The sequence below is a fragment of the Galeopterus variegatus genome, unplaced genomic scaffold, assembly GCF_000696425.1.
Source record: "Galeopterus variegatus unplaced genomic scaffold, G_variegatus-3.0.2 Scaffold26, whole genome shotgun sequence".
Lineage (NCBI taxonomy): Eukaryota > Metazoa > Chordata > Mammalia > Dermoptera > Cynocephalidae > Galeopterus > Galeopterus variegatus.
In genome coordinates, this window is record NW_007726137.1 from 1,385,816 (window position 1) to 1,396,938 (window position 11,123).

The following is an 11,123-nucleotide window of genomic DNA, read 5'->3' on the forward strand; positions in this document are numbered from 1 at the left end:
GATCCGTTGCCGGACACGGAAAAAAAAAAAAAAAAAAAAAAAAAAAAAAAAAAAAAAGAAAGCTGGAGTAGCTATATTAATTTTAGACAAAGCAGACTTCAAAACAAGGAACATGTCAGTGATAAAGAGGAACATTACATGGTGATAAAGGGGTCACTTGTCCAAGAAGATATAAACGTCCTTAATGTGTATGCACCTAATAACAGAGCATCAAAACAGATGAAATAAAACTGATAGGACTGCAAGGAGAGAGGTGACTTCGCCGCTAAGGCGGAGACGTCGACACCCTCCTATCAGTAAGAACGTCGTGGGTCAACTGGGTATAGTTGACATCCATGGACCACTTCATCCAACAACAGCAGAATGAACATTCTTTACGAGGTCACACAGAGCATTCCCCAAGACTAACCGCACTCTGGGCCATGAAACTCATCTTAACAAATCTAAAAAGAGAAAAATTACAAACAATATGTTCTCACACCACAGTGGAATTCAACTAGAAATCAGTCACAAAGATGGCTGGAAAATCCCAGAAAAGATTAAACAACACACTTCTAAATAATACATGAGCCAAAGTCACAGGAGAAATTTTAAACGATTTTGAAGTAAATGAAAACGGAAATATACAACTTATCGAAATGTGTGGGGTGTGGCGAAAGCAGCACCAGCGGGGGCCGTTACAGCACTGAGTGCGCACAGCACAGCAGACCTACCACCCACGCCCAGGAAGGTGGAAAAACGAGGCAAAGTAAGTCTAAAAGGAGCAACAGAAAAGAAGTAATAAATAAGTAATATGTGTTATGCCCCAGAATTTGATATGTAGATAAAACAGACCAATTCTGTGAAAGACACAAACTGCCAAAAGTCACATAAGGAGAAACAGCATGATCCGAACAGACCTATAAGTGTTGAAGAAATTGAATTGGTAATTAATACCCTTTAAAAAAAAAAGCGCCGACTCTTGATGGTTTCACAGTTAATCCTCCCAGACATTTAGGGAAGAGATTATGTGGACTAGCCCTAATCTCTTCCAGAAAATAGACGCAGAGGAAAGTCTTCCTAACTCATTCTGTGATGCCAGAATTACCCTAATGGCAAAACCAGGAGAAGGCATTAGAAGAAAGAAAAACTAGAGACCAACATTCGTCGTGAATATAGATGCAAAAATTCCAAACAAAACATGGGCAAAACCAATCGAACAATGTGTGAAAATAATTATACGCCATGACCAAGTGGTGTTTATTCCAGGCGTGCAAGACTGGTTCAACATTGGAGCATTGATTACTGTAACCCACAACCTCAACAGGCTACAAAAGAAAAAATCTCATGGTCTTATGAATGGATTTAGAAAAAGTATTTGACAATATTCAACACTCAGAATAAAAACACTAAGCAAACTTGAAATACAGAAAACTTTCCCAACTAGATTAAAAAAATTCCACCAAAAACCTGACAGCCAACATCATACTTAATGGTGAGAAATGATGCTTTCTCCTGAGATTGGAAAAAAAGACCTAAATAAATGCAGAGAGACTGTTTATGGACTGAAAGAAGCGTTAGTTTTAAAAGACAATTGTTCTGAACTTGGTCTACAGATTTAGTACAGTCCCAATTAAAATACTAGCAAGTTATTTTTGTGGATACTGACAAACTGATTCTGAAGTTTATATTAAAAAGCAATAAACCAGAATAGCCAGTAAAATACTTCCAAAGAAAAACAAATTTGGAGAACTGACACTTCCAGCTTCAAGACTTACAAGCTATGGTGATCAAAGCAGTGAGGTGCTGGAGAAAGAACAGGCACACGCGTCAGTGGCGCAACACAGAGGGCCCGGAGCCGACGCACCCACACCGTGCGCTCGCCTCAGTCAACAAGCGGCGCCGCAACAGCTGGACTTGCACACACGGAAAAAGAAAGAAGGAATCTGGACACAGACTTTACACCTTCACAGAAAGAATTATAGACCTAATGTAAAACACATTAAGTTTTTACATTAATGTAAGAACTTCACAGTTTTATAGAAGATAACATAGAAGATCTAGGTGACCTTGGGTTCAGTAATGAGTTTTTAGATACAACACAAAGTACGATCCATAAGGAAAAAACGATAAGTTAGACTTTATTAAAATTTAAAACTTCTGTTTTGCAAAATACACTAAGAGAATGGAAAGACAAGCTGCACCTTAGGTGAAAGTATTTGCAAAACACTCTAATGAATTCTTATAATTTAACGTTGCCCCGCATCCATTTGAATACGAGTTCACCTTCCCCGCAGCAGACGCAGGGCCCAGTCCCCTGGACGTGGCTTCTAGCTCCGCACCACACCCAGTGGCTCCGCTGGTTACTAGAGATGCGAACTTAGAGGCCTCTGTCCCGCCTGGCAAACAGGTTGCTTTAAACAGACCATTCAGTGACCCACACCCTATCCCCTGTACACACTGCCAGTTGCCACGTGTTCTTCCTCTCTCTGTCCCCCTCTCCGTCTGACTCTTCACTCCTGCCTCCCGTGACCCGGGGACAGGGGACGGTCCTCCCGCCTCACTGAGCCGTCGCTGCCCAGGATCTGTGAGGGATAAATGTCCGAGCTCGTTTCCTGCCGTGCTGTGTGTTGAATCTGCGCTTCCACCAGAGGGACCAGGGGCTGCCCCAGGCCGGGCGTTCCTGGTGCCAGAGACGGTCAGGCTCAGACAAGAGCCGCAGGGCGTCTGTCACTATAGACCAGCTTCCCGTGTGAGGAGCCTGGTCCCGGTCACACAGCCAGGCGTTAGGCCGTCCCCGGGTAAGACAAGTGTCCCGTGAAAGGCGCGCTGTCAACACCTGCGTCCAGCTCCCTTGGCTCCCGTCGGGGCAGCGCTGCCAGCCGCTCTGGTACGAGCCCCAGTTTAGCAAAACAAACACGTACCTGCTAAAGGGCTTGTATCCAAAATATTCAAAAACTTTTAGAACTAAACAATAAGAAAACAAACGGCCCAATATACAAAATGGCAAAGTATCTAAACAGACACCTCACCAGCCTAAGAGGCAGGACGGCAAATAAGTACATGAAAATCCGGTCATCACCATTTGTCCTTAGGACTGTGAGTTAGAGCAATAATGAGACGCCACCACGCACTTGTCAGACTGACTAGGATTCAAATAACCGACGTCACCAGACGCTGGTGAGAACGCGGGGCATCGGGAAACGTCAGTCATTGCCGGCGGGAAGGGAACGACAGCCACTCTCTGTCAGCGTCTCACAGGGTGAACACAGCGCACCGTGGAATCCAGCGACCCCGCTCCTCGGTTTTAGCCAATCGAGTTGCAAAGCTGCGAGCGCACAGAAACCCGCACACGGCTCCCACGGCCGCCTCCTTCATACCTGCCCCGAGCTGGGGGACGCGCTCCGGCAGGGGAGACGGTAGGACAAGCCGTGGCACATCCCGACAAGGGACTGTGATCCAGAGCTAAGGAGTGAGCTGGCGGGAGCGCTGCAGGGACCTCAGGTGCTAAGTGGAGGAAGCCGACCAGGAAAGCCCGCACACGGCGTGGTCCCAACACGCGGCAGCCTGGAAAGGCCGACGTGGAGACGGTGGAAGGACCAGCGCTTGCCAGCGGTTTGGGGATGAACGGGTGAGATGCAGGGGATTTTCAGGGCATCAGAGTTATTCTTTATGACACTGTGATGATGGGTACGTGTCATTATGCATTTGTCAAGACTTGCAGAAGTTTACAGTACTAGGGGGGAACCTTAACGTATACCAAATAAAAAAAATCATTTTCTAGGTCGGGGGATTCCAGGAAAGAGTGAAGGCTGTAACGAGACTGTGTTCCGAGTGTATGGCACTACGTCCTGCAGGGCGTGGGGACGCGCGTAATTCTGGAAGCGAGTGGATCTGCAAGACACGGGGCAGAAGAGACCGTGCGTGGCACCGTCCTCCACCGGTTCGCAGTTCCGACGCTGCTATATGCCAGCACGCGTGGATGGCGGGTGCCCCAGGTGTCTTGCCGTTTGTGTGGGGATTTACACATCAGCAAGAGGAGGTGTCCAGATGATGGCGCGTGGTCACGGATTAGGGTTGGAGGCCTCAGTAGGAACTTGGGTTTGACTTAACCGAGACACAGATGGTCGCGGGTAGAATATTTATAGATATGTGCCTACCCACAGGTTAGCACACACACAGATGTCTCCTTCTCTGCCAGCGGAGAGGGCCCAGAGGCAGGGACACGCCAGCGGCAACGGCCCCAGAGCGTGGCTTCTGATACCACCCTCCAGCAGAGCGAACCAGGCTCCGGGGAGCAGTGGGTGACTCTGGAGGGGCTGGAGGTGTACAAACGAGCCTGGAGCATCTGGTAGTGCCAGAAAGTAAGGAAGTGAAAAAAACCAAACCAAACCAAACCGAAACCTGATAGTGACCGGAAGAGCAGCCAGTGGCTGAAGCTGGAGCAGTGGGAACAACAAATCACAAGCACAAAATAAACACCTGCAAGTCCAGACTCACATAATAAGCAACCAAATAATGTAGAAAACGGGGAGAAGAGACACATCTCTTGTGCAAAAGAATTCCAGGAGAATTGCGTAGATTCCCGCAAAGAAGGCAGGCGCGCAACTCCCCGCTCCCCACGTGTGGGCTCCAGAGCGGGGGGCAGAGACAAGGGTCACAGCACAGGCCACGGGACGGTACCAATGCCCTAATGTGATGCGATGGAGATAACTTTGCCTCTGTGATCTCTCTTCCAAAAGCCCACAGCCCAGTCTAATTCCAAGCAAACATCAGAAAACTTCCCGTAGAGGGTCATCATGAACACACCTAACCAGCATTTCTCAAAACTGCCAAGGTCGTCAAAAACAAGGGGACTGTAGAAACGGCCCCAGCCAAGAGGGGCCCAAGGAGACATCCCCCAGAGACAGGAAAAGGACAGAGTGGACCTTAGTTAATAAGACTGTGTCAGTATTGTTTGGTGCTTACAGTAAATGCTCCTCACCAACCTAAGACGTTACCGAGAGGCGAGCTGCCTGCAGGTGAGGTGTGCGCGAACTCTACTGTCAGCTCAACTTTTTCTATACATGTTGAATTGTTCTAAAAAAAAGCCTACTAAAAAAGCAACATGGAAAATTTATATGAAATGAACAGAACAGGCAGATTTACAGACACAGAAACTGGATTATGGTTGTCTGGGGCTGGGGGAGGGGTGGCTGCTAACAGGTGTGGGGTTTCTTTCCCAGGTGCCGAGAGTGTCTTACAAACAGTTGAGTGGTGCGCAGTGGGGCAGAGACCAGATCTGGCTGTGAGAAAGGGCCTCATGTGGCAGGAGTGGCCGGTGGAGGACCTGCGTTCTTCTCACTAAAGACGGAACGAGCCGATCTGTAAGAGGACAGGAAGGGCCGGCAGAGAGGGAGGCTGTCCACGCCCAAGAGGAGCTGCCCGAGGGTGCAGGCCCTGGGAGGGAGGCGGCGCTGCCGGGGAGGGGCAGGCCCAGGCCATGTTGGCACCTGGGGCGCGGGGGCCCTCCCCTGAGACCAGAGAGCAGGAGACAGGAGGATGCGTCTGCCCAGGGTGTGCGGTGTGTGTGAGGGTGTGCACTGCCCTGTGTGGTGTGCATGTGTGTGGCCCAGCTCCGGCGTGTGTGCTGTCCCTGTGTGCCTGGAGGGCGGGGGACAGGAGAGGAGGACGCTTGTGGTGACCAGCAGAAGGTTGGGGCCTCCTGGGGGGCTCTACCCTCACTTCTGATGTCGAGGTGAAGGGTGCTGGCAGTGAGCGGCCGTCTGCCTCACTGGGATGTCCACCCTGGTCCTCCGTCCACCATACTGAACCGTTCCCACGGCTCCACCCTGGGCCGGGCCACGCCTTGCTCTCAGGACGCTGAGCACAGCAGGCAGCCTCTCACTGTGTCTCAGAGCTCTGCAGCAGGTGACCAGCATAAGGCGTGGGAAGGCCTGCAGTGGCCTGTCGCCATCGTGTCCCCTCCTCTGAGCCTCAGCCCAAAGGTGGATGGTTTCCCAGCCTCAGGCCCACAGTGGCTCTCCCACAGCACACTCACTATTGGTCCAGGGCTCCTGGGGCTGGGGGATTCAGCCAGGGGGACCACCACCCTTGAAGGTCACCGCCATGTGCTTATCCACAACTCATGGCACACCTGCCCCTGCCGGACCCCTGAGCCTCCCTCACGTGGAGGAAGAAGCCTCCAGAGCTGGAAGCAATGGCCTCCAGCGTCTCAGCCAGGGCCCAGCCCACCACGGAGCTCAGCAGCCAACCCACTGGGGCCTGATCACTTAGTTCACTTATAGTTCATGTCGCTCGTGCAGAGACACCGTTCAGCTGGCTTCTGGGCAGCGGGGTCGGGGGGCTGTCTGTGCTTTTGCACCTGTGCTGGACAGGGTAAGTGGCCTGCAGAATCGCTGCCCTCCCCACCTGCAGCTCAGCACAAACACAGAACCACGGGACCCTTCTCTCCCTGGAGCAGCCCCTTTCACTAGGGACCTGCCCAGGTGAACATGTGTCACCTGTCATCCATCTTAGTACAGGCAGAGAGACGGGGCAGAAGGAACCCGAACCCACTTGGTCAGACATGTGCTCAGCTCTGAGCATGACATTGCTGCCGTCCATGTGGACAGACCAGCTCGGGGGGCTGGAAGGACGGAGGACCAGCCGGGCTGGGCGGCGCAAGCAGGTACCTGGCCTCGGCGCGTCTCACAGTTGTGGAGGTAGCTCAGGTGGTAGATCTTCAGGTTTAACGTGGCAAAATTCAGATACTTCAAGAAAATCTGAAACAGGAATTGTAACAGCGGAAGTTAAAATTCCAGTTCTTGGGTGTGCTCCCAGGTGTGCATTCGCATAACAGACACAGGCTCACCCGTGGCTGCCCAGAGGACGAGCCACACAGGCGTGGAGGCCCTCCAGGAGGCGCGCTCAGCACGCGGGCCGGGCACGCAGGCAGACCGCGAGCTCAACGCACACGCACAGACGCGCAGAGGGCCACGCCTGCCTGACACTCACGTCCTCGTCCTCGCTTGTGAAGCACGGGCCGTCCAGCTTGTTCACCGCCATGATCACAGCCACAACGTCCTTGCCATTCATGATGGGCGTGGCCAGGATGTTCCTTGTCTCATAGTCAGTGAGCTCATCAGCGAACGGGCTGAAGTGGGGACACTGGCAAGAGAGGAGAGAGGCCTCTGCTCAGCATCTACCTCCACCCAGGGCCTACCTGTGCTCAGGGTCTACCTCCACCCAGGGCCTACCTGTGCTCAGGGTCTACCTCCACCCAGGGCCTACCTGTGCTCAGGGTCTACCTCCACCCAGGGCCTACCTGTGCTCAGGGTCTACCTCCACCCAGGGCCTACCTGTGCTCAGGGTCTACCTCCACCCAGGGCCTACCTGTGCTCAGGGTCTACCTCCACCCAGGGCCTACCTGTGCTCAGGGTCTACCTCCACCCAGGGCCTACCTGTGCTCAGGGTCTACCTCCACCCAGGGCCTACCTGTGCTCAGGGTCTACCTCCACCCAGGGCCTACCTGTGCTCAGGGTCTACCTCCAACCAGGGCCTACCTGTGCTCAGGGTCTACCTCCACTCAGGGCCTACCTGTGCTCAGGGCCTACCTCCGCTCAGGGCCTACCTGTGCTCAGGGTCTACCTCCAACCAGGGCCTACCTCCGCTCAGGGCCTACCTGTGCTCAGGGCCTACCTCCGCTCAGGGCCTACCTGTGCTCAGGGCCTACCTGTGCTCAGGGCCTACCTCCGCTCAGGGCCTACCTGTGCTCAGCGTCTACCTCCACTCAGGGCCTACCTGTGCTCAGGGTCTATCTACACTCAGGGCCTACCTGTGTTCAGGGTCTACCTCCACTCAGGGCCTACCTGTGCTCAGGGTCTACCTACACCCAGGGCCTACCTGTGCTCAGGGTCTATCTACACTCAGGGCCTACCTGTGCTCAGGGTCTACCTCCACCCAGGGCCTACCTGTGCTCAGGGTCTATCTACACTCAGGGCCTACCTGTGCTCAGGGTCTACCTCCACTCAGGGTCTACCTGTGCTCAGGGTCTACCTCCACTCAGGGTCTACCTGTGCTCAGAGTCTATCTACATCCAGGGCCTACCTGTACTGAGGAGTGACCTGCACTGTCTGGTTTAACTGCTTCCGCTACCTTGTGGGCAGACATTGTTTCCCTCATATAAACAGGGGAGATGGGGCCCAGGTGCGCTGGGCATTCCCTGCTGCGAGCGTCACGTCACCTGTACTGTGTTTGAGGTGCCCTGCACTACAGGAGTGTGCCGCTCTCCAGATCCGGCCCCCGCTGCTCACACTCTGCGGAGCACAGCAGCCGGTCGGGGAGCACAGGCGCTGTCTGCCTCGGGCCCTGCCCCTGTGAACCTGGAATCTCACCCCTTGGTGATGCTTCAGGTATGGTGATACACTTAGTTTGTTACTTTGCTGATTTTGACTCTGCTCCTGTAGTGTGAGGTAAGTGAGACCCAGCACAGCTGGGAATTTTCACACGACCACGCCCCTGACTCGTGGAGGAGGCGCCCAGCTGTGCTGGGCAGGGGGGAGCCTTGAGGAGGTCAGTCCTGAGGCAGCTGTAGCCAAGGGACCAGGAGAGACTGGGAGGGGCGGCAGGGCACAGATGGCCCTGGGGAGAGAAGCTGGGGGGAGGGAGAGGACCTAGGACAGCCGAGCAGTATGACCAGGACCTTCAAAGCAAGGATGGAGCCCCATCAGCACAGGCTTGGATGGGGGGGAGGGGTTGGCAGCTGGAGGATGGACCCCCAGGAGGATCCGTCCCAGCCTCAGGTACTGTGGGGGGGAGGGCTGGCATCCCACCCTAGCCCCCCCACCACTGAATTTCCTGTTTTCCTGGTCATTCATGGTCCTGATGTCCCATATGCTTCACGGGTGACCCATTTCCTAAGCGGCAAGTGGAGACGCGGCTAATCCTGGAGATTACCATATCCAGGTCGCGGGAGGGCCGCTTGCTGTGGCACACAGTATAAGAGGATTGCAGCTCCCTTCCCACTCACCCACGTCCATCCCCGAGGGACAGTGGGGGCTTCTGGGGAGGCCCTTCTGGGTGGAGGAGGGCAAGGCCTCCCCCTGAGCCCCGTCTTCCTCGGAGCACCCCCTGGTCCGGACACCCACCTCCGGGGCCTTCCCACAGTCTCTCCTGCCCAGCAGCCTCACGCCATCCAGTAGGCACCTCTCTCTTGGCACATCCAGACCCACCTGGGGGGCACCTCTGTCCCCAGGGCCAGCGTTTTCGCCAACTCATCCTCTCCTTCCCACTGTCAATCACCTGCCGTGAGTCTGTTTTTAGCTCCCGAGTCTCTCTTCACTCCATGCTCCACCCACTCCCAGCCTTGGACCAGCTCCTGGACCTGCTTCCTAAGTGGCCCCCACACTTCTCTTGGACCCTTAGATTCGCCGTCCCCCAGTGGCCACTGGTATCCTATGGGCAGAGCTGCTGCTGCCACGTTGGGAGCCTGGAGCTCCGCCAACTTCCCGTCCCTGCTGGGTCTCTGCACCAGCCCCAGCTCTAACCTCTTCTTCCCAAATCCCCTGTCCTTAGGAGCCTTGGTCCACTGAGACGACCAGGGCCCAGCCCAGGCCATCTTCTCAGCCATCCCGGAGCAGGGCTTCCGTCCCCGCCCCAGACAGCCCCGAAGCCCCCACCCAGTCTGTCTGCTCCAAAAGCCATGGGTCCCGACACAGTCCACACCACTCCCACCGTGGGGACCGTGGAAGCCTCGGCCATGGGGCCCAGACACTGTGATGGGAACATGGAGGTTGTGTTTCAGCCCAGAATCCCACCCTGTGCTCTAAGGACTCAGTGGCCACATGATGTCAGCTTAAGGAGTTCCTGAGACCATCCGGCTGATGAGCAGAAGCTTGGCACTGGGGAGCCGTGTTGGGGAGCCCACCCTCCCCTGGAGAGCTCACAGGGAGCTCGTTTCTACCTGGGACAGACAGGCAGGCAGCTCTGAGAACTTGCTCTTCTGCACAGAAAGAGCCTCTGCCCTGGACAAGAGGCCTCTCTGGGCCTAACGATCTGAGCTGAGCCCTGGAGACCCTAGGACAGGCACCAGGCCCTGTGCTGCCCACAGTGACCTCGAGGCTCTGCACGGACCCACCTCCTGCACATCCTTGACGTTCACCATCTTCTTGGTCTGAGCCACGTGGCCCACGACCCCAATGTCCAGTGGGAAGACAATCTCAGAGTCGGGGGGCACCAGGCAGTCCTCCAGCACGCTGCCCGGCTGCACGCCGAAGAGCCGTGTGGCCAGCTCGGCCACGCCGTTGCGCTGGCGGTACATGAAGAGGCTGCAGCGGTCGGCCTGCAGGAGGCTGCAGAGGCGCCGCAGGATCTTGAAGACCACCCGCTCCATGTTGATGCTCTCCTGCATGTCCTGCACCACCTCGAAAAGCGCCGCGCTCTCCTCCACCTGGCACAGCTCGCGGAGGCTGCCGCAGCCGACCAGGGGCCCGTCCTCGCAGGCGCTGGACACATTCTCAGGGCTCAGCTGCTTCCCGAAGTACTGGTGTGCGAAGCCAGGGTTCTCATCCAGGAACCTCCGCACCTGGTCCTCACCGAGGCCCATGGTGACCTGCCGTCTGCGTCCCACGAGCCACTGCTCACCGGCCGCACATGCACTCCCAGAAAATGCTGTCGCAGCAGAGTCTTTCTCAGAGACGATTAGGGAGCCCAGAGGACAGTCAGCTGACTCTCAAGCCAGCGGGGGCCTGCCCCTCCTCAGACCCCAAGACTTCCCACTTTCCCTGGAAATCAGACACCCAGGAATGGGGCTGGGGGTAGAAGCTGGGGGCTCCTGCCTGATGCAGGGGTCTTGGGCAGCTGGGGTCCTGCACTGGCTTCTGGTGGGACAGGACCTGAGACCTAATCCCCTGAGGAAGGTAATCCCACAATCACCATGACCCTTTCTGCCTGGCGAGCTGCCTGAGGATTCAGGTTGGTCTGACAGGAAGCTCCAGGTCCTCCTGGGCGCCGAGGCCTGGGCTCAGGTATGCTGGGGTGGGCGTGGGGGTGGAGCACCAGCTCTGCCTGAGCAGGGACAGGGGGCCACACCCACACCCCAAATGCCCAGAACCAGAAAGGGGGACCCCGGACATGCTGGGTGTCAGAGGATGGAGCAGAGGGGC

The 11,123-nt window shown here is 55.5% G+C and overlaps 1 protein-coding gene across 1 annotated transcript in view; it reads right to left on the reverse strand.

Annotated features, from left to right (window-relative positions):
- Positions 1-10,568, reverse strand: part of PDE6B (phosphodiesterase 6B, cGMP-specific, rod, beta) — a 33,906-nt gene extending 23,338 nt beyond the window's left edge. Inside the window, exons 1-3 of the mRNA XM_008569439.1 lie at positions 10,097-10,568; positions 6,976-7,128; positions 6,654-6,743 (exon numbers count right to left, since the gene is read on the reverse strand). Of these exons, the coding sequence (XP_008567661.1) occupies positions 6,654-6,743; positions 6,976-7,128; positions 10,097-10,564 (711 nt within the window). The 5' untranslated portion in view covers positions 10,565-10,568. The remainder of the gene's footprint in view (positions 1-6,653; positions 6,744-6,975; positions 7,129-10,096) is intronic.
- Between the last annotated feature and the right edge of the window lie 555 nt (positions 10,569-11,123).